Here is a 23,353-nt window from a genome sequence, read left to right on the forward strand (position 1 = left end):
TGGCATTGGGTACCTCTCCAGGCTAAAACTCAGAATGGACGTCTGAAAAGAAGTCACTTGCCATTCGGACTCTTGATTCCACCCCCATTTGATGATTACCTTTGACAATATTTGCTTTCTGTCCTTTTAGGATAGATCGAAATGAAAAATGGATAAAAAAAGTATCATTGTAGAATGAACTTCGTCGCATCCAAAGTAAACTTCTTTCTTTTTTTTTTTTTTTATTCAAAGAGATTATAACGATCTCTGTTTTGTTAGTTTTGCAATGTAGACCTAGAAAAAGGAATAAATTGGCATCAACTCTGATCAGTCATCTCAGTCATTGATTTTTAAAGGTGAACTCTGGTTTCAGTGCGGATTAGGATACTAAGCCAATGTATCGTAGATAAAAAAATTTTTTGCCACTTTTTGTGTCTAAGTTTTCCATTTGCGTGGTCATTATTATAATCAATCAAACATTACGTTGACTGTTAGTTTAGCTGGCTCATCGTGCGTATACGTAATTATTAGAAAAGAGTGACAGTGACAAATTTAATTTTAATTTAACATTTTTTTTTATTCTGCCCAAAAGGTGTTTTCTTGTATTTTTATTTTTATTTGTAATTTGAATATTCTCTCATATGTTTTTATTCATATTTATATATTCCGAACAGATCTTTGTGTAAAATGTTATTATGTATAGTTATTGTTGCTGCGCATTTGTTCTTAATATTGAGTTTTCATTACTATTTTTCAAATATTGTTAACAATTGTCCACTGCACTGTAAATATTTCTTTTAAACAATTTGCCTATTCCATCTGTCTAAATTTGAGTTTTGTAACATTCAATAATATAATTTAGTATATATATTTATAATAACTTTGTAGCAACAACAATTTACTTGTATGATAACATGAAAGAAATAAAATATTGCGAAAATATTTTCATTGTAAACTAAAAATAAATATGTATGGAAATACTTAAGACTCTTAAAGATGACATGGTTATTCGTTTCATATTCTGTTTTGTTTTGTTTTCATTCTTTTCTTTTCTGGGGTTCTTGAAAATGTATTTATAAATTAACATATTATAGAAAAAAAAACGCATTAATTGAATACAAATTCATTTCTAACTGGGGGATAGCGTTGGTTGGTGTCATCGTCAAACTAACATTTTGAGATTGATCTTTAAGAAGGAGGAGGATGACGAGAAATTGATGATGATGTGGTGCCTGGGCATTATATGTATGTAAGTATATAGTAGTGGGGTAGGGGTAATATCTCTGTACTATATCTCTGAATGGTGCTGCGGAATTTGTGCTTAGGCCACAGCATCAGTGGCGCACTCCTCCTCCACGGTGATGTACATGCCTTCCTCTTCATAGGCCGAATCGTGCTTGGCCAGAATTCTAAGAAGAGGGCGGAGACGCAACCACCATTGCTTCTTGGGGATGCGTTGACTGGAAGATAACAAAAAACAAATTATATAAAATTATAATTCTCTTCTTTGATATTGATGGAAACTCACTCAAAGTTTGTCTCGGCAATGAGATCCACCAGGGGGCTAAAACGATATTGGCGGGATACAATGCCCAACAAGGTAGCTGTTTCGGGTGACTTGCAATTAACCACACCATTGGCATCGATGTTGGCCTTGATTTGAGTGGCCAACCAGTCCACGCACTTGGCGGCCATTTTGGTGCCCATATTACGATCGAAGGGAGTGGGTGAGCCACCCTGTTGCATGTGCCCCAAAATATTCATGCGGCAAGTGAAGAGACCTTTGCCCTCTTCCGAGTACAGACGATAGATGAAATCTGTTGAATAATTTTCACTGGCCTTCTCATTGCGTAGGATCAAACCACGCGAGACACCCTCAGCCATCTTCGAGGCCATGTGATAGACATCCTGTTGCAGATCCTTAATCGAGAATTTCTCCTCAAAAATGTAGGCAGCATCGGCACCACCAGCAAGACCAGCCAAAGTGGCCAGATAGCCACAATAGCCTCCCATTGTCTCAATGACAAAGACACGACGCTTGGTACCTTGGGCCGATTGACGAATACGATCACAAATCTCGGTGATCTCATTCAAGCCGGTATCGCAGCCCAATGAGAATTCAGTGCCAGGCACATTATTCGAAATGGTGGAGGGAATCACGACAATGGGAATACAGAATTCGGGATAATTATCACGCTGATCGGAGATCTGTCCGGCGGCATGATAACTCTCAAAGCCGCCAATAATGAGAAGACCCTGGATTTTGAACTCCTTAAGGCGTGCGGCGATTTCCTTGAATTTGCCCTCGGGCAGGGTACGCTTGGTGCCTAAAAAGGCGCCACCCTGGCCAACCCAACCGGACACATCGGACCTGGAAGAGAAACCAAATAGTTAAGAAAATGGCTTGAAATGGAAATTTCTTATTCCTCAAAACACTTACCAACCCAATTCTCTGACATTTCCGGCAATCAAACCCTCGACACCATCGCTAACTCCATAGACAACATCACCCCGGTAAATGGCATTGCGTACAAAACTTCTTACAGCCGCATTCATGCCACAAGCTGGGGCACCAATATGCATCACGGCTAGCCTATAGCCTTCGATGCCCTTGCCATCGGCACCGAAGCACTCCTTGGGTGGCTTCAAGCGTGTCAACATTTTGTATGTCTCCAGATTCCTTTCGAATGAGCGGCCACGCAATTTAACAGCATCCGCCCAGCGGCGCTCTTTCATGGCCTTGGCCACAGCCTGAGTGCGTTCAACACACTCCATCAAAGGGACACGCACCGCTTGATTGCCATCCAATGAGATTACAACTGGCACCGAATCCTTGGTGGCCTCCATCAAAGCCAATGTGGCTTCGGCACCCATGCGGCAGGCCTACAATAAATCGGAATCCAAATCCAATTATATTAAAATGGAACCATTTTGATGGACTTACCAAAATACGATCAAAGGCGCTGGGATTGCCACCGCGTTGCACATGACCCAAGACAGTGACACGGGCATCATGATGCAGGCGCTCATCGATGACCTTCTTCACATCCTCTGCGGTAATGGGATTACCCTCGCGATCCATGGCACCCTCGGCCACAATGACAATATTCAAACGTTGACCAGCTTTACGTTCCTAAGAATATTAATTATGAAAATTATAAATTAAAATTTAAGCAAAATCTATTTTTTATATACGAAAAGATCAGTGGTGGATCTAGAACCATTAAATGGTGGTAGTTTGCCCCCTAAAGTATGCAATAAGTAGTCTAAGAAACGACTTTGTTAGACATATGAAGAGAATGAAGTGTGAATTAAAAGTTAAAGCATACAAAAACTTATAATTGCATACTTTAAGGGGCAAAGCTTCCACAATTTTACAGTTGTAGAGCCAATATATGAATGAGATAAGTGTTTTTTTTTTTTTGTGCTTAAGCAGTACGAAATGTTTATGGTGCATAAAATTAACTAAGAAATTTTTAATGTAAAAATGATGGTATTAGAATTTTGTATTTTGTTTTAGTATGAAGGAGAGTGGGGCGGGGGGAAACATTAAACAGGATTTAGTTTTTATAGTTAGACACAGAAAACAAAAACAAACAAAAAATTACCCCAAATTAACCTTTTTTGTGCTACGAAAATTTCAGAATTAAACCAATTAGTAAAAAGCGAGATTTTATCGAAATCGAAACAAAAGAACAAAGATTGAACGAAACCAATATTTTTGTATATTTATTTTTAATATATTGAGAGAAAGAGAACCACTCGCTGACCTGTACAAGTTTCTGACATAGTACATCCTGCCAGTCAACTGGCACCGGTTCTTCGGGAATTAACATAAAATCTGCTTCAGTAGCGATAGCAGCTGAAATGGCTAAGTAGCTAAAAAACACAAAAAAAATAATAATAGAAAATAAAAAAATTCAAAGAAAACACAAAGGAAGGGAAAACACAGACACAAAAAAATGAAGAAAATGCCTTTTATAAAGATTATTAGGGTTAAACTTAAGGTTAATCACAATATGATCAGTTGGTAGAGGGAAAAGGATAGGGATAATATGATTGAGGTAAGGGGGTAGGTAAGAGGAGGAAACCCGCCCATTAAAAGTAAAAAAACAAGGAAACTTCTATCAAGTGCAATTCAGATGTCAAATGTTGCGTGTCTCGTAAGCAAATAACAATCAAAAGCCGATCTGTCTTCTCTATAGCTCTTGTAAATATATTGTATTGTATGTATGTATGTATGTGTGTGTAGGTGTGTAGAGTATTTATGTGTATATAGTATTATAGGAAGAATCATAAAATCGTTCGTCTTGCCTGAGCTAATTGATTGCATAGCCTATCTGGCCAATCAACTTTTGGTGGCATTTCGGGTATGAATATAAAATCAGCTTCGCCAGCCAGGCCACCCACAAGTGCTAAATAACTGTAAAAATATATATTATATATATATACATATACACATACATAGATATTAAAAGGGATGGAGGATAGATAGATAGAGTAGTAAGTACATACATAAAGGCAAAAGGGAAGAGGAGTATTGGAAAAAGGGACATAAAATTGAAGTCAAATTGAATGAGTGAATGTGTGAATGAAGACAAAGATCAAAAGAGATAAGAGATATAGAGATATAGACATTCACATTCAATCATTCGCCTTGCCTGTTCCAATTTCAGCACAAATCTATCGGCCCAATCTTGAGGCGGTGGATACTCAGGCAGAAAGACATAATCTGCCTCAGATATAATGCCAGCTACCACAGATAAATAACTGTTTGATGAAAACACAAACAATGAAATTTACTTCTTCAAAGACCTAAAGAATCCCTTTCTTACTTAACAACTGGAACCATAATTGTTTGAGAGACACAAACCCCCCAAAAAGAAAAGTGAAACTCTTCTCTTACCCACAATGGCGACCCATAACCTCCATAATGAATGTACGTTGATGTGAATAAGCCGTACTCGAAATGGCATCAATGGCCTCAATGATACGATGCAGAGCCGTGTCCGTGCCAATGGTCATGTCCGTGCCACAGAAATCGTTGTCAATGGACCCAACCTGAGAGTAAAAATGATTATTATAATAAAAATATTTCCGAATTGATGTGAACTTTGACTTACCAAACCAACAATATGCAAGACATTGAACTTCTCCTGCTGCTCGGGAGTTATGGTACTATTCTTGACCAACTCCTCTAGCAGACTGGACCACTCCTGACGGAACAAATTGGCACCAGTGAGGGAACCATCACCACCAATAACCACCAAATTGGTAATACCACGTTGAATCAGATTATTGGCTGCCTTCAAGCGGCCGGCACGTTCACGGAAATCTTGACAACGGGCCGAACCAATGATCGTGCCACCGCGATGAATAATCGAGGACACTGAGGCCCAAGATGCCTCCTGAATGCAATCACCGCCATCCACCATGCCCTGGTAACCCTCGCGAATGAAATAAACCTGTGAAATAGGTGAACATTTAATTGGCAATTGAAATAAATATCTCATCGGTTCAAGTGCAAATCAACTAGTCGAAACTGGACAGTTCCAATAACAATTGTTTATTGCCAAAAAAAAAAACAGAAAAACATTTCCAAAAATTGAGTCCAATGAATTTCAATTAATTGTCAATTTGTCTCGGCTAAAATTTTGCACCCATTAAAAAGAAATGTTCTTCATATACAATATTAGAATAAAAAAGAAAACCATATCGGCAAACGCTATCTTCTGGAGGGCCCTACAACTAGATTGTGGTCAATATAAATAAAATACCAGTCGAATTATGATTAATGCTAAAGCTAACTTATCTATGCCGGCACTCAGAAAAGTACAAAAGTAAATGCTAAGCGAGTTCTCCCCTATATAAATAAAATGAAATTTACCATGACATACAATTGTTTAAAAGGCGTAGAAAAAAAATAAAGGCCAAATGTTTATGTATGGAAAGATTTCCACTAAAAAATATGAAATTTCAGTAGATTTGATTAACAATCAAAAGCAAAAAAGGGGACGTAAGCTTTCTTTCTATATGATTCCCAACTAGTTTTAGCTTGAAATAAACACTCGAAGGCGGCGCAAAGTTCGCTTGAAAAATTTGACTCCTAAAGTAAATAATAAACAATCAAAGAAACAAAAATAAATAACTAAAATATGATACGCGATGCAAACATTGTTTATGTGCACTTTTTGGAGTTTAATATTCTTTACTTTATATGCAAACAAATCAGAATATTTGCAGTCTATTGCCTACTTTAAGGGTAATATTCTACCTTCCTTTGTTCATTGTTCAGTTCAGTTTAAAAATTTAAAAACTATGAATGAAATAATTATAGCAATTATGTCAATTTACATTTAATATGGTAAAAATTACATATTAAATATATTCTTGACCTTTAATACATACATATGTACATATATAATAACTATAGATTTAAAACCTTTCTTTAACTAAAAATTTTAAAGGATGATGCAATTAAAGTTTTTGAATTAACTACAGTGAAAATTTTGCTTAATTTAAGCATGATATAATAATTATTCTATCCCTTAATCATGATTAAGACTTAAAGAATAAATTTTATATAAAAAATTTTGATTATTTTTACATTTGACTTTAAAATTTAAGAAATAATCAATTAATTTTAAATGTGTTTTTATATACTAATTTTTAGTTTAAGCTTTTTAACCAGGAGAAAAGTTTTTTTTTTTGAAATTTTATTTAACTACAGCTAATTAAACTAACTTACTTAGCAAAAGCTAAGCTAAAACATTAAAAAAAAAATTTTACTCACTTTTCACTTTTCTGCCATAAATTAAACAAAATTTTCTACTTGAAAGTTATTTCAACCGAAAAACAAAATCTAAACAAATATCTTATTGAATTGTAATCCCAATATTTTCAATTTTTTTTATAAATTTATAATTCCAAGCAAGATATTTGCCTGTACAAAAAAAAGAATTTAAGAATTTACAAGAAAAATTTTTTTTTTTAATTTTACTTATGTATATTACACCAAAAAGTAAGAATATCTTCTATTCTATATTCATAATATAATTAAGTTTTTTTTATTTAAAATGTAACGTATTTTTATTATTTTCTCTCTGCTGATGCAATAAGGAAACTTGAACAGGAAAGTTAACCAATTAAATTGATTTATAAACTTGAAACATATGTCATTTAATAACTTTTATCTTATCTAGTTACAAATTTCTTGTCTGACTGTTTGAAGCAAAAGAAGTCATAAGTTGAGTTAAATTTAAGCAAAAATAGTAATTGAATTTAGTAATTACTTTGTTTAATTTCTATTAAATTGAAGCTAATTTGTAATCAGCCGGTTTTTGTTATAAATATAATATATGTACATATGTATGTGTGTTTGTGTGTATGTATTTTTCTTCTAGTCTATTGCCCGAAAATAAACTCAATGTCAATGAGCACGTTCATATATGCAAGACACTCACAATGAATAAGTAAAAACCGCTTTCATTTCTAGCCAAACAAAATGTCTCTTTGTAGATTATCTAACTGAAAGTTCTCAACTTAATTGGCCATAATATACACATATAAATACTTATATTTATACTATATATAAATAATATCTGTGTGTTGTCCCTCCTCTTAACAATTGAATCATGCCGACAAAGTTCAATGTCTGATCTACTTAAACAGTTGTCTAGAGGGCCAGTAACCGATAAGGAAATAGATGGCCTTTACTATATACATATGTATGTATATATGTTTTTCTTTATGAATTTTTTGGTCTATATGTAGCTGCACTTGACAGAGGTCAAAATATAACAAAAATTACCTTGCATCCCAAATAGATGGCCATACGCACGCAGGCTCGTACGGCGGCATTCATGCCTTGAGAATCACCTCCGCTGGTAAAGACGGCCAATCCCTTGTCCCGCTGCGAACCCCGGGCCAGGAAACGTTGATTAATATCAGAATTCATTATGACACTTTGAAATCAAATTTGAACACAAACAACACACAAAAAACACACGCGTTAGGGCTGATATTACACGTTAACACTTTCGATTCTTAGATATAGCTCTCTCAAGAGTTTTCCGAACTCTATATCTTTGCCAATATCTAATTGATTTGATGAAATCTATATGTGTTTCTTTTTTTTTTTTTTTTTTGTTATCCGTGGTCCGTGTGTCTGTGTCTGCCACAAGAGACGATTTTCAGTAACTGGCTGCCAAGCGGTATTCGGGCAGCGTTTCGTTTGGTATTTTTTTTTTTTTGTTAACGTTTCAAGGTGACCTTTACAAAGCTTTCTCGCAGCAGCAACAACGCAACTGATACGCCTACTGATGCAATGAATGATTCAGGGGGACGACGAAGGTGGCGGCGGCGCCAGAAAGGACGGCTATTCCTTTGGGGAGAAAACAGCAACAACAGAAATGCCACTTGCGATGAATGATTTGAATATTATTTCAAGTGATAATGAATAGTTTTTCACTTTTCTTTTCGTTTCAGTTGTAGAGAACGATGAAAATTAACCCACTTTCCCAGTCGATGGGATTTTTGCTTATTGTTTACGTTTGGGTCGCAGCAGGGTAATGCCAGCTGTTTGGCCAGCTGTTCGTTGAGCTTGAAGAGAGAAAGCTTTCTGCAGCTTTCTAGCTGCTAGAGATGTGCGTTTGAGCGAAATGGAGAGCATCAATATCGGAAAATGCACTTTCACGATATTCGATATATCTTGTTTAAACTCTAATTATGTTTTGAACTTACTTGATATGGCTTACGATACGGTCTCACATGATCAAATACATCCTGAAAATTACTAACGCATTTGCGAAGCTCCTTTCGTTCCTTTTCGCGTTTCTCACATTGTTCCTTAGTTGGATTTTTCAATTTTTTGCTCTAACAAACGTTTTCAAAATTTCAAACTTAGCTTTAAACTAAAGAAACTAATTTTAACTTACATGTTTTTTAATTATCGCCATATGCCATTGACCGTATTTGGAGTCCGTAAATTGAATAGATCCCGGAACTTTTTGACCATTCCAAGAAAATGATGATGATCCCATAACATTAAGGGGACTACCTGATATGGGTGAGAAATTCATTTTAAGCTGACTAACCTCACTTGATTTCTTCAGGCCCAAGGGACGATGATTCGAAGCAGTTTCATTTTCACTGATTGCACGTAAAATGCTCAAGAGTTCTGAAACATTTTGCCTCACATAACAATTATAAAGATCCTCATCACGTTTACTTAGACTCAGCAAATATTGGTATTTGAAATGGGGATCCTTCAACATGGCAAGATATATCTTGATTTGAAGTAGTTCCTTTGTTGCATCATTCGGACTACTAGATTTGTAGCGATGCAACATCAAAGATTCATTAAAGACCTGGTAGGATAAATGTGAGATACAAATTTCTAATTTATTACCTGAAACTGGACTTTAACTTACCATTTTAATTGGCTTAAAAGTATCAAATCCATTTGTGATTTGCGTTGCACAGACCCTGACATTTTTTAGTCTCCGATTTGGTTGATTTTTAGAATTTGATTTTATCTGTACCCATTCGTTAGCACTTGAAGATTTTGATGATAGTCAAATGTCTCATGATATTATATTTAGACTTACCAGTTCTTAAATTTATTTATTACTCGAAATTTATTAGAATGCATGCCAATGCTTCCATTAACTTTTAAAATTTTGCATTTGATGATTCCTTTACAATTTTATGCAAAAAGACATTACTCGTTAAAAAAAAGAACCTACGAACAGAACATTTTACAATCTCTGTGAAAATTTATCAATAATAGAAAGTAATGAATGAAAAATTTTGAAATCTTTGAAAAGGCCAACCTAAATCGAAGAGGATTGTCTTTAATGGAACAAAACGAGAGAAATTATTTGGAAAATTGAACGAGATGACCTTTTTAGGTCTCTATATCAGAAATTATATGCTTTTAGTCAAAGCGTAATCAATCAATTCATCAGAAGATTACTTTCCATGCGATGATAATGTTTTTTCCGTTTTTTCCAGGCTGTAATATACAGTCAACAGGAAAACTTTTCAATCGATCTAATAAAGTTACATACATATATCTTAATTAAATTGGATTTTATTTTCAAAAAATAATCAATTTGAACTGATTTTTGAAAAAACGCGATCCCCAAAGATTTGTGGTAGTATCACAAAGTAAAATAAGTAATTCCTAGTAATATTTACAAGTTTTAAACATTTTTTACCATAATTCGTAATATACCATATTTTCCAATTGGCCTAAATAATATGTGTGATAAATAAATCTGAAAAAGAAAATTGATAGTGTTTTTTGAACTTGAAAACAAATTCTAAAGTTCCAGGAAGACTAAACTGAGCCAAGTATAGTATTTAAGTGGGAAGGAATATAATATGCGAAGACTTCAATTTTTGATATCCTTTACTACCAAAAGACTATTTTGTTTGTTGTAGAATCTTCAATATGCTTCAAAGGCTGTTCAAAAGGCGAAACGATGGTAGTTTGTTTTATGTGTAAATGACTTTTTCTTATCCTGCTGAAACTGATCCTACCATTAGGAATTCCTCTCAGACTTCTTACCTTTCTTAAATTCATATCCTTCCGGTTTGTTCACCTTGTCATAAATGTTTATATTTCATTTTTGTTTTTTATTTTAGTTTTATTTATTTTTTTGTTTTGGTTTTTCATAATTAAGAAACTGTAATTTCAATAAACTTAAATGGTTTTGTTTTTCCACTCATACACATCAATCTTTGCCTCTATTATAATATGCATACAATTTATGTCTATATCCTTTTTTTTTTTGGTTTTATCTTCATTCATTTTATGTATTGCAAATTTCCGTTTTCTGTATTATGACCTTTTACTTTTTACTTGACTTAGCGTTGCGGCAAAAAAGTTGTTATTATTATTATTATATCATTCACATTAATAATTTTTTTTTTTTTAGCATAAATTCAATTGCGAAAATATACAGTTACTCGTTTTTATACACACATATATATCATATATATATATATATAAAGGGTATATTCTTTATATATATATTATATATATTTGCTGAATTTTTCCTGTTTTTTTTTTTGTTTTTCTTTTTTTGGACAATTATTTTTTTTTAATACACATGCATAGAATTTTTTTTTTTGCTTTTAGTTTTTAGTTTTGTATTTAAAATGAAAAATTCGAATAGATGCATTTTTATGTTTTGTTTTGTTCTTTTGATTAGTATCATTTTTTTCTTATTCTCTTTTGTTTGTATGTTTTGGTTTAATTTTTTTTTTTTATGAAGAAGCTAGCATATAACAATTTCGAAGATTAGAAACAAAAACATTTTCGAAGAGAACTCAGAGATAGTTACTAGAAAATGGAAAGAATTGAAAGAAAAAAAAAACTATATAAAGAAAGCCAATCCCTATGGCTGTTCAAATTTCATAGAAGAAGGAAAAAGACAACAAAAATTGATTTTAAACATGTTGAGCCATACACACAATAAAACTCGTGTTCCTGCTCTCATGATCGGGCTCTATAAAAGCTCTCGCCTAGTTAGTTTTTGTTTAAGTTAGTATGTTATATTCAACACACATATTCAAGGTGTCCTTTCTGCTATCTATTTAAAACCAACAAAACGGAAATTGACAAATCAAGAAGACTCATGCTCAATTGTATGTATTATGGATGTATGTATGTATTAGATTTAAGCATTTTGATAATAACTTTTCATAGAGTTACATGAGTACGATGTTTTTCATAAATTTGTATATATATTATTTAATAGCAAAGTCGTATAGACAAAACAGAGATTATATTAGACCCAACATTCTCATTGTTGAACTTATCGAAACTCTCTGCTTAGGATTGTAATACTCCAAGCATAGAGGTGATGATGAGGGACAATAATATTTGATCAATCCTTTTGATCATTGAAATTTTCTTCTACAGATCTTTGCTATTACATCAAGGACAGACTGGACAATGTTACAAATTGTTTAAGTTTAAAACATTCATTGTTATGCCTAATTGGTAGATCGTTTGATGCATTAGCTTAGAATTAGGTATAGATGGAATATTTTTGTCATTTGTCCATTATATATGTATAATCTCTAGATTGTGCTATACTCCCCTTTGATTTATTAATAGCAAAGTAAATAAAATCTTGTAACTTTTATGTTTGTTTAGTTTATGTAAGACATGTATAAAAAATAGCACGAACAATATTATATACTTTTTTTTTTTTTTTTTTTTATAACAGATATTAATCCATATATCCATACATATATATATATATATATATATATATATAGGTATGCATATATGGTAACAAACCATTTTTTCTTTTTGCTTTAAATTGTTTTTCTTTGTTCTTATCTGAATGTTTCTGTCTGGCTGGTGAGACTGTGTAACCAAAATAAAAAAATATATATATTTATAACAAATTTGAATGACGAATTATATGGGCGCAGCGGATTTGGGTCGGCGGAGGGGGATAAAAGAAATTTGAAATAAAATTTTAGGTTTTTGGTTTTATTTGTTTTTAGAAAAAGAATTACAAATAATACATAAGAGTTGTTGTTGGTTGGTTTTCTTTTGGTTCGCTTGATTTTTCAGATGGTTCCAGCCGCTGCTTCTGCTGCTCTCAAAAGGAAACGAACGAAAACAGAGAAGGAGGAGGAGGATGACGACTGATGACTGCACCTTTTTTTTTTTTTTGTTGGACACACCTTTCTTCTGGGCGTTTATTCCAATTAATTTAAAATTAAATTTTCATTTCTTAAATAAATAAAATGTTCATGTTTTGTGTTGTTAATATTTGCAGTTGTTGTTCTTTTGACATTGATTGATGGTTTGATTTTTGCATTTGGTTTTGATGGATGGGCCTAAACATTGGAATATTTAGTGATTTAACTAAGCAAACAAAATTCACTCATCTCTCATTGCTCTTCTGCCGTTGGATGTTGCTTTTGTTAGCAGCTTTATGTTTTCTTCTCAAACACAGAATATTTATAGCATGGATTTATATACTTGTATATATATATGTAATTTCATTAGAGAATAGTTTCTCCCTTTATAGCAAAAGGAAGATTTTCGCAAATGACATAGGTAGAATTACAAATGACTGACTTTGACTTTGCAGCTGGACCAACAACTGAATTGTGGTTACGCGCTTTCTTCTTAATTACAATTATTTAGCCTCCTCTCCCTTTATATGCCATTTCTTATTTATGCAAATATAAATAATCCTTTAGACGCCATTCTTTATTTTTAAAAATCCTTCTTCTCTGCTGTGTGAATCCTCTTTTGTAGATGTTGTTGTTGCTGTTGTTCTTCTTCTTTGTTGTTGTTGTTCTTGTATTATCGAGTTGAAAAGTTTCTTTCTTTTGTTTTATATCATAATTGTTTTTTGTTTGTTTTCTTGTATTACTGAATAATATTTGCATAGTCAAAAAGGAAACATTTTTTGTTTTTTGTTGTTGGTTTTTTGTTTTTCTTTTTTTAGTTGTTTGGTTAGTTGTCACCGCCCTCCTGTGGTTCATCACCATCACCCTGGGTATCGGAGGTCCAAAGAGTCAGGTTATCCCTCAACAATTGCATAATCAGTGTTGAGTCTTTGTATGAATCTTCATTCAGTGTGTCCAGCTCGGCTATCGCATCATCGAATGCCTAAATTGGAAAATTTAAACAATATTTAGTACATTTTCATCAATTTCCTTGAGAAAAGTAAAAGAAATGGTAAATTTGTTGGCAAGCATTTTCAATTTTCTTTTCGAACATCAAACACATTGGCTGGGTTTTAGTATTAGTTGGCGGCGCTTTGGTCTTAGTTTGGTCTGAAATAGTTACCATAAGCTTATTAGCGGAATTTAATCTTATTTACTCTGTTTTTAAGCACAAACTGAAGGTAAAATAATTTAGCCATGTCCGTATCAGGGATTCGGCAAGTTCAAATTGTTTTGAAATGGTAGTTACACAATAATTGTGAACAAGTAAAATCATTTACATGGATTTATAAACTTATTTTAATATCTACAACTTACAGTAACTGTGAAACGCTTTTAAAGTCAATAAACTTCGCCAGTGGAGTAATAACAAAGTAATTGGTTAATTCATCTTATCGAATTGGTTGGTACGTATTAACTCAAAATGTGTTGTTCTTAATAAATAGTTCACCAGCAAGGTAGATACATTGAACATTTATGTGGTACTCATGCGGATTAAAAAGAAAGAAAGCATTCAGCGAGTTTTCAGGTTTTTAGTAGTTGAGGCTGTGGGCAACATCTAAGTACGTAATTAGTTAATCGTATCATTACAAGAACAAACAAGAATTTCGAACAATAGAAAATATATAATATATATATATATTGTGTGTAAAACAAATAAACTTGAACCTGTTTAGCTAAATGACAAGCCCTCGCTGGTGAATTGATTATTTCGTAATAGAAGACGGAAAAGTTGAGTGCTAGACCTAATCTGATTGGATGCGTTGGCTGCATTTTCGTTTTAGCAATATCAAATGCCTCTTGATAGGCTTTTTTCGAATCCTCAACGACGGCTTAATAAGTAGTCAAAAACAAAACAAAAAAAAAAATTGTTTATATATATGTATATGTGAATAAGATTAAACGAAAATTAATAGAAAAAACAGAAATTTCTTATACAATTAGTGTAAAAACAGAAAGAGAGAATGGTGTAGTTATAGAGACTTAGATTTCTAAAACATTATTACTGCTGCTTGCCATACAATTTGCCATTTCTTCATATACATATGTTTATGTTATTAACCTGTTTAGCCAATTGGCAAGCTTTATCTGGAGAGTTTAAGATCTCATAATAGAAGACAGAGAAATTAAGTGCCAGACCCAAACGAATGGGATGTGTTGGCTGCATTTTACCCTTGCTTATGTCAAATGCATCCTGGTAAGCGGTTTGCGAGTCATCAACAACGGCTAAATTGAAACGATTGATGGATGGGTTTTTTGTTTTGATTGTAGGTTTATGTTTTTTTGTTATAGGTAAGGCAAATGGCAAGTGAAATATTTATAAAATATTGTCTCATTTAGTAATACTTACTGTTGCGTGCATCTCCTGTGGCAACCTCAGCTAAATACCTGTAATAATCACCCTTCATCTTAAGATAGAAGACCTTGCTCTCTGGATTGCTGGCTTTTGGAATAAGATATTTGTCCAGGAGACCCTATAAATGGTATAAAAACAAAAAGAATCAGTAACCAATTATATACAATACAATTTAAATTTCAAATAAAGGCCAAAATTCAAGTTTAAATTTAACCATACTATAAAATTAGTTCATTTGTTGCGCTTCTTCCATGAATGACATTATTCTATTTGTACTCTTTTTAGGTAATTAGGTTATTGGGCCCACTTTTATCACACATGAATGGCACAGTTCAAAGGCATGGTCGTAAAGGCACCCCATTCCAACCGCACCCCAACAACCCTTTCTAATTATCGATTAACTGGCCCTTTATTTTATTATTTATAAAACAGATGAGCGCGCACCCATTAAAGACCTCGAATTACTTATAGACCAACGGATTTTAAATTGTGTTAAAGTTTTTACTAAAACCCCGCAAACTTTTTTTGAACACAAATTGTTGTTGTTGTTCTATGTATATATGTATGTGTATGTATAATGTATGGAGCAAACTGACTTGTTACCAATGGAAAATTTTATTTTAAAAATAGATTTATTGATTAGAACAACACAGGCCAGCAGCAGAAGCAGCAGCACCAACCCAGCACCAGCCCAACAAACACAAGAACTCAACTTTTGAAGAGTTTATGTATTACACACATACATATACATATTGTCCAGGCCAACTCTCAAGCATAAAATAAGTATAGTAATTACCCACCCTAAATAAATCATAGACTTGGCGGGGTCTGCGCAAGACCCAAAATCATTATATGTATGATTTTTCAATGTTTCAAAACTTTTCTTTGGCTACCCCCCCGGCCCCCCACATCTTCATTTTATTTTACTTACCAAAACTTCATAGCAGATTTCCCTAAGCTCCTTCTCTACTCGCTCTCTGTACTCGCGGGCGAGCTGTTGTTTACGGGCGGAGGCTTCAGTTTTCTGCTCAATGGAGGAAATGACGCGCCATGATGACCTGTTGTTGTTGTTTTAATAAAATATTCGTATAAACAAATTGATATGACTATATGAATGATTTAAAATGCGCGGAGGCAGGCAAGCCCCCCCTTGACTTACCGGCGTGCACCAACCACATTTTTGTAGGCAACGGAGAGCAGATTTCTTTCTTCATTTGATAGCTCAACGCCTGTCTCTGTGACTGATTTCATAGCCTGGGCCATGTCATCGTAGCTATATACATCAGCAGGTGGAAAAAAAGGGAGAGAGAGAGATAGAGAAAAAAGAACAAGTTGATTATGTATATATATGTATGTAAATGAATGAACCTTTTGCTTTCTGTTTGCTTACCGTTCTGATTGCTCGGCCAATTTTGCCTTCTGGACCAGTTCTTCCTTATCAACTGTCGACATTTTTGCTGTTGTTTTTTTTTCTTAGTTACTTGACCAAACTAATATATGAATCTATTTGTAGAGGTGTAGGTTTTTCTGTGTCGGTCGGTGTTCGTTCCCCAGAGGAAAATCAATTTACAAAAACAACAGAGAGAGGAGGTAAACCGCACAGTTTGGATTAAGCCGCTTTCTGTAAATATACAATGTAAAGGGAGGAAAATAGTTTTTTAATTAAGATTTTTTGTCAAAAAGGTCAACAATGCAACAGGCTTATATGTGCATCTACATATGTACATACATATGTCTGAACATATTATTGATTTTAAAAAAATTCAATTTTTATATCGAAAACTTCAACCTTGCAGATGGTCGATAAAATAAAAACAAATTCTACGTACACTTTGGTGATAGATGAGGAAGAGGAGAGAAGAAGGAAGGGGAGCGATATGATAAAAATAAACCATGAATAAAAAGAAAAGTGTATTTTTCGAGTGGAAAGGCGCGCCTGCCTCCCTGCCTGCTCTCTTAGCCTTCTCGTCCTCAGCTACCCCTTGTGTGTAATGAAGTAAGCATGGACACACACATATGTATGTACATATATAGAACACATATGTATGTATATGCATGTATGTACATATGTATGTTTGTATGTGTGAGCCAAAGATAGAAATTTATGTAGGGAGTGTGAGTACAAGTTTGATGACCAAATGAATCTTAACGGGTTTTCGAACACTTCTGAACACAGGGTCTAGAATTTTCCAAGCGGTACAAAAAATAAATGAATGTGCAACACTTTATACAAATTTTTTAAGAGAGATGAAATATCAATATACGCGCTACATATTTGAGTAATTACTAAAAGGCATCTCGTTTTTGGGTCAATTGACAAAAACCCAAAACTAACGAAGCGTAACATAACCTAGGCCCCGTGTAGTATAACTACAGTCCGTCCCCTTTATCCTTCTCTCTCTCACTCACTCTATCATTCCAACTCTACACACTGGCGCACACACACCGTTTATTGCCTGGTAGATAACGGAAAAAATTAAATTCGAAACCGTTTGTAGAATTTCTATGCGTTCTGCGTTCTGATGTGATGACGGCAGACATTCGTCGAAACGGCTCCCCTTCTTTCTCTCTCTGTCTCTCTTGTACCCATAGAGAGTGCATATACACATGTACAAATATATATGTATGTATGTATGCATATACATACATACATATATGGAATTGTAAATCTACCACACCGGGTCGTTCCTATACTGCGAAAATTCACCATACCGGCCCCATGAGCCGTACAAATGATTATGATTTGTGGGCCACAGCATGCGCAGTAGTCAAACTCGAAGAAGAAAAACCAATTCACTCCCACCCCCTCGTTCTGACCAAAGAAAGGCAAAATTCCGATACACCTTGCCGAGAGTAAAAGCCAAGATTTGGGTGGTGAATGTTGGGAATGGGAAAGAGAGAGAGAGAGCGAGGGGGCTTATAAAATGCGTCTCTGTATGTGTGTGTGTATAAATATAATCCCCTATTTTTCTCAATGCAAGAGTGAGATAGAGTAAGTAGAGAGAACGTGTGGGAAGAACTAACTCAACCAGACAGATGGGAAGAGCGAAACAGTGAGCGGGAGCATAGTGGGGACCAAAAAAATTTATCTACCACACATTCAGACTATGTTGAGTTCAGAACACACGTAACCGCGTGTCCCCCTAGTAAATGTACATGTGTATGTGTATATGCGGTGCGTCTATATGTACATACATACATATATTCCCAATTCCCACATACATTCATCCTATACATTATAGTATAAATATGGTGAATTTACAAAAAACCAATAAAACTCTATTTTCAATTATGTATATATAAATGAACGCTTTTAAACAATGTTGTTGGTCAACACCCCATTTAATAATCCGGCTTATTTGAAACGAAAAAGCAGTTGACAACCATTCAAAATCATAAAAGTTCTTTTTGTTTCGACCATGCTATTGCCGCCGCCGCCTACAATTTAGCCGAGAACTGAAACCGACGGACTTCTATAAAAAGAAAAAAACGAATCTCACCGTATCACACACACACACACACTCATTGACTCACACACTCTCACACGATTACATATGTATACGCAGAGCAAAAAATACCCATACTCATGCAAGGCGGGCATATTTTTGCACAAATTCACAGTTCGTCTTTTTGCGTAGTATTTTTATCGATCGCTGGTTATGGCAGAAGAAGAGCAGAAAACTCTATATTCTTTTTGCGGCACCTTTTGGTTTTAATTTTATTTTTTACATGTCATAATTTTTCACATAATTTCCATTCGATTTGCAATTATTTTCTATTTCTTGTAATACACGTGTTCGTTGCAGAAAAAAATCGTTTTATAATTTTTTTTTCACACCTATGCAGCTACATACTTAGATAGGTAGGCGTGTATGTGTGTGTCCGCGCACACAGATACTTTTTTCTTCGCCCCACACAAAATTACTTACATTCGGTATCTTTACTTAGAAACGACACGACACTACCAACGAACGAAAGATGAACGACTAAAAAAATTTTTTGAATCTCACAAATGTTCGATATCTCCTTGTGAACAAGTGCTGCTTAATTGGCTTTTTCCCCGTCAAATCTGGCTTTTATCGACAGCAGCAAACGCAGTTGCGCGAAAAAAATTCAAAATCATGTACATATGTACATACATATGTAAAAATGTATTTTCCTTTTACAAAAAAAAAAAAAAAAATAATAATAATTTAGAGGTTCATACCGAAATACAGTTAGGTACATACATACACATATTTAAAATACTTTGCAAAAAGTAAATTTTTTTTTTAATTTGAGTTCAGAGAATAGAAAAACAAATCATTTTAACTATCTTTTGGGCATGGGGCTTAACACAGCCGGCAGTTTTAGTACGAATAATTGACAAAAATGTATCTTAAAACTATTTTGGATCAAAATTACCAATTTTCATATTCCCAAACATTTTAGGTTTAAATGTATTTGTTTATTATGTATATACATATGTATATGACAACCAAATGTAGCTTTTTTTGCTTATTAAAAGTTGGCATCGCTGTTATGAAAGTTCATGCGCATGTTTGAAATGAATCGATAACGATAGTTACATATGTGGAAATGAACAGCACTTGTTGCCAGGTGTGTCAGATCTGCTACTGCAGTTCGTTAACTTTCAAATAATTTATATGAAAGCTCAATGCCTTATGCTTATCAGCAGCAACTGAGAAGTCAAAAAACAAGTTAATGACTAACTGAAGCAAATCTGTAAATGTCAGCACGTGATATTTATGAAATTAGTCTATTTACACGTTCCTTCCAACTACATTTATTTACTCAAATATGACGCATCAAATACTTGTTGTTCGTCAATTGTGCGCAATTGCCGTTTTAATTAAGTAATTTGAATGTGCCGCCATAAAGCCACACAAACACACACACACACACACACACACAGAGCCAAACAACAAACTACTATGTATGCATGTGTATAGAAATTCTTAAATTTGGAATATATGACGCATACAAAGAAGGCCACACAGTGAGGGAGAACTGGGAAAATTCAAATTCCAACGGTCTTTTCATTGTCATTCCACAACCTGTTGAGAAACCCTTTATCTCCGTACCCTAGAGATTACGACCATTTCCCAACTATGTATGTGGACAGGTTGAAGCCCTAATCAGTAAATTGTGCGATAAGCGAATCACTAAATTGCTTAAATATACAATTGTTAATTCTATTTAATTTTGCTGTGACATTGGATTTTTTTTAAATGCAACAGTCACCATTGTTCATCTCGTTCTCGCAATAATGTGTTTATATGGTCATTTTAGTATTGACCAATTTATTGAATTAATCATAATACCAATAACATTAGTAAGAGTATACGAATTACGTCATCATCGGCGTCCCACACAATCACTTATACCATATGTGGGAATGAATTTCCTTTACACATCTCTTACACACATACATTCACACATACACGGAATTTCCCTAAAGAATTGTCCATATATGAAATATTTCACAGACATGTGCAGAAATCAATAAATATTTATGTACATTTGTTTAATTTACACTGAAGTAAGAAAAATGCCGAAGCTCTGCAATATGGCGGCTTGCAGCCCCAAATTTTACTCACTGCGTTGATTCTACTTAAAGTACTTTTACTTGGACAATTATCAGTACCATTAACCAGTTAAACACATAATAACTACTTGCTTACACTTCAACACTTAGCTAATTAATTAAATTACACATTAATTAAATTCACCTTTTTCCGTTTTTCCGTGAATAACACCGTGGCAACACTTAAATTTTTACAAGTGCTGCCAGACGTTTAGGCGGCAATATGCAGCACCATCATGAGCTTACGGCTAGAATGTTTGGGCTCTAAAATGTGGTTAATTAATTCATATTGAAACTGAAATGCATTTAATTAAATACGTAATTCGAGGCTTCACTTATGGGGGAGCAAGTGTTCTTTGATTTTTTAGAACTTTTATTTAGCTCCTAGCTACTTTTGTTGGCAAAAAATGACGCAGAACTGTCCGGAAAAATAACTAGAAAATAACTATCGATGAGTATTTTACTTTTTTTTGTCCATCTCTAAGCAGTCGCACGTGTTTACCAGAGAATTCGAATTTACTAGGGAGAATTTTGTATTTTTTGAAAATAAAAATAAATAGCAATGCCACGCTCCAAACGCGATAAAAAAAGTGAGAATACAAACTTATTTTTTAAAATTGAAATGTTTGCTAATATTTTCCATATTTAGTCTCTTTGACCAAGACAGATCGTAAAGGATTGGCTTGGAAACAGAGGATCATTGATGACATACGATTTTGTGTAGAAAAGTATCCTAATATCTTTGTATTTCAAGTGCAAAATATGAGAAATAACTTGTTGAAAGACTTGAGACAAGAATGGAAGAAAAATTCACGTTTTATATTTGGAAAAAATCGCATAATGCAAATCGGTCTAGGGCGGACTAAAGCCGAGGAAACAGAAACTGATCTTCATAAGGTGAACCAATATAATAATCAAAACTACATATTTATTTCTTAACTTTAAATTTAATGTTTCTAGCTCTCAAAACGGCTCACCGGTCAAGTCGGTCTGCTTTTCACAGAGAAATCGAAGAAGGAGGTTTTGGAATGGGCAGAAAACTATTGGGCTGTTGAATATGCGCGAAGTGGTTTTGTAGCCACCAAGACAGTTACTTTACCAGCAGGTCCCCTGGAGGAATTCACACACTCAATGGAGCCACATTTGCGATCATTGGGTTTGCCCACAAAACTGGAAAAAGGTGTGGTTACCATATACAGTGACTACACAGTGTGTGAAGAAGGCAAAGTGTTAACTCCTGAGCAGGCTAGGATCTTAAAATTATTGGGTGATCCAATGGCTAAGTTCCGCTTGACTATGAAATGCTCGTGGTCAAAGAAAGATGGTTTCGAGTTGCATGTTGAGGATTCTGTTGACGATAATCAAAGCGACAGTGCCATGGAAGAAGAGCCAGAGGACGATGATGAAAAGGAGGAAATGGAAGGTGATGACGATTAGCTTAAGATTAGCCTGTAAATTAACATAAAATTCAAAATATAGTTGAATATATTTTATTCAGAGTTTTTTTATTTTCTAAGCGGATGATAAATTGCCACTACCACTGCCTCCTCCACCACCACCTTTTTTAGTGGGTCTATATGCTATGACATATCGTTGTGCCACAGGCAGGGGTTCCGCATATCCATTCATATATGATGAATCCTCAAAGAGCACTTCGTAATCTTCGGTTGCTGTCTGCGGCAAACGATGCACGATTGCCTTGTAAAAACATGTGGTCTGCGGATATAGTGCCATGACAACAGTGTCCTTGGGAAAGAGAGCATGTCCGTCTGTCTCGGGATTGGCACGCATTAATGGCAGAGGTATTACTTTTCGTTTGCTCAGTACATGTCTATCTTTTTGCTCCTCATCAATGTCTATCACATCGTATTTGTTTTGACGGTGTAAAAATTGAACTACTTCGGCTAAAATCCAATTTTCCTCCTCGTCGATGCCCTTGGCAAGGGCGGCCACATTATCACCCACTTTGGAAATATAATTTGATTCGGCAGGTATAGCTCCACACAGAGCCGGCGCCCTTTCATTAGGTCTGCTTACAAAGAGAGGCAATGTCTGCGCCGATAATTGTACCATTTTCATTAGTGCTCCACGTCGAATCGCTTCCTTATTGCCAGCATTGCGAGCTAAAATTACAGGCATTTACATTTGTTTCTTAAATGTTTCCTTTCATGCATAATTACCTTGTATTCTTCTTTCGTTACGTATGTTTCGGATGTCATTTATTTTAGCCAAAGCTGATCTTATCGTCGCCTCCTCTTGAGTCGCATCCACCATGCTAGCCTTTAATAAAGTTTTTAGCTTAGGATTTGTGACTTGCGAGCGAACTAAATTTGATATAGAATTTTCTGCACGTCGGCGTTCTTCGTCGACTTTGTGTATATGATGTTGAATATCTTTTAGTCGATCCTGAATCTGTTGAGCTGCACTCTCTGCTGTTAAAGGCATTGTTAACAACAAAAATTCTAACAAAGTGCAAAATTATTGTTTGGCTTGGGCAACGTAATTGTGATGACAATGGCGTACACTGCTTCTAACAGGGCTAGAGCACTATGAATAGTCGAAGCTATCGATAGGGTTTTGTTTTTGCTGATTTTATTTTTATTTAACTATCGATAACATTAGCTGTTGTCGCTGCTGTGTCAAGCGTTCTCCATCTCTAACTACTGCCGGCTCAGCTAAAATAAAATACTTGACGGAACGATTTAAAAAATTAAAAAACGAGG

General features: G+C 34.5%; 4 protein-coding genes across 9 annotated transcripts; 1 reads left to right on the forward strand and 3 right to left on the reverse strand.

Annotated features, from left to right (window-relative positions):
• Window positions 1–530: 530 nt before the first annotated feature.
• Window positions 531–9,737, reverse strand: Pfk (ATP-dependent 6-phosphofructokinase). Of its 3 annotated transcripts, none has more exons than XM_068289345.1 (12): window positions 9,588–9,737; window positions 9,411–9,534; window positions 8,916–9,347; window positions 8,722–8,853; window positions 7,790–7,891; window positions 5,103–5,444; window positions 4,886–5,040; window positions 3,750–3,858; window positions 2,924–3,112; window positions 2,420–2,862; window positions 1,508–2,350; window positions 531–1,439 (listed from the first exon to the last, which is right to left on the reverse strand). In XM_068289345.1, the coding sequence occupies exons 1-12, from the start codon at window positions 9,629–9,631 to the stop codon at window positions 1,301–1,303; spliced, it is 3,054 nt and encodes a 1,017-aa protein (XP_068145446.1). In that variant the 5' UTR covers window positions 9,632–9,737; the 3' UTR covers window positions 531–1,300. The 3 variants fall into 3 exon arrangements, with proteins under 3 accessions (XP_068145446.1, XP_068145445.1, XP_068145447.1); XM_068289344.1 differs by lacking the exon at window positions 3,750–3,858 and adding an exon at window positions 4,294–4,402; XM_068289346.1 differs by lacking the exons at window positions 8,722–8,853; window positions 8,916–9,347; window positions 9,411–9,534; window positions 9,588–9,737 and having other exon boundaries at window positions 7,790–8,533.
• A 2,735-nt stretch (window positions 9,738–12,472) lies between these two features.
• On the reverse strand, window positions 12,473–20,918 carry 14-3-3zeta (tyrosine 3-monooxygenase/tryptophan 5-monooxygenase activation protein zeta). 4 transcript variants are annotated; one of them, XM_068290729.1, is made up of 7 exons: window positions 20,776–20,905; window positions 16,434–16,664; window positions 16,203–16,316; window positions 15,975–16,101; window positions 15,038–15,161; window positions 14,750–14,913; window positions 12,473–13,630 (listed from the first exon to the last, which is right to left on the reverse strand). In XM_068290729.1, the coding sequence occupies exons 2-7, from the start codon at window positions 16,493–16,495 to the stop codon at window positions 13,475–13,477; spliced, it is 747 nt and encodes a 248-aa protein (XP_068146830.1). In that variant the 5' UTR covers window positions 16,496–16,664; window positions 20,776–20,905; the 3' UTR covers window positions 12,473–13,474. The 4 variants fall into 4 exon arrangements, with proteins under 4 accessions (XP_068146830.1, XP_068146833.1, XP_068146831.1 ...); XM_068290732.1 differs by lacking the exon at window positions 20,776–20,905 and adding an exon at window positions 20,644–20,662; XM_068290730.1 differs by lacking the exon at window positions 20,776–20,905 and adding an exon at window positions 18,973–19,079.
• A 163-nt stretch (window positions 20,919–21,081) lies between these two features.
• RpLP0-like (ribosomal protein LP0-like) lies at window positions 21,082–22,123 on the forward strand. Its single transcript, XM_068290728.1, has 3 exons — window positions 21,082–21,220; window positions 21,280–21,527; window positions 21,591–22,123. Exons 1-3 carry the CDS (start codon window positions 21,193–21,195, stop codon window positions 22,065–22,067), a joined length of 753 nt encoding a protein of 250 aa, XP_068146829.1. The 5' UTR covers window positions 21,082–21,192; the 3' UTR covers window positions 22,068–22,123.
• Sgf29 (SAGA-associated factor 29) lies at window positions 22,107–23,292 on the reverse strand. Its single transcript, XM_068290727.1, has 2 exons — window positions 22,811–23,292; window positions 22,107–22,753 (listed from the first exon to the last, which is right to left on the reverse strand). The coding sequence occupies exons 1-2, from the start codon at window positions 23,073–23,075 to the stop codon at window positions 22,143–22,145; spliced, it is 876 nt and encodes a 291-aa protein (XP_068146828.1). The 5' UTR covers window positions 23,076–23,292; the 3' UTR covers window positions 22,107–22,142.
• Between the last annotated feature and the right edge of the window lie 61 nt (window positions 23,293–23,353).

The sequence above is a fragment of the Drosophila tropicalis genome, unplaced genomic scaffold (assembly GCF_018151085.1).
Source record: "Drosophila tropicalis isolate 14030-0801.00 unplaced genomic scaffold, ASM1815108v1 contig_593, whole genome shotgun sequence".
In the NCBI taxonomy this organism is placed as follows: Eukaryota; Metazoa; Arthropoda; class Insecta; order Diptera; family Drosophilidae; genus Drosophila; species Drosophila tropicalis.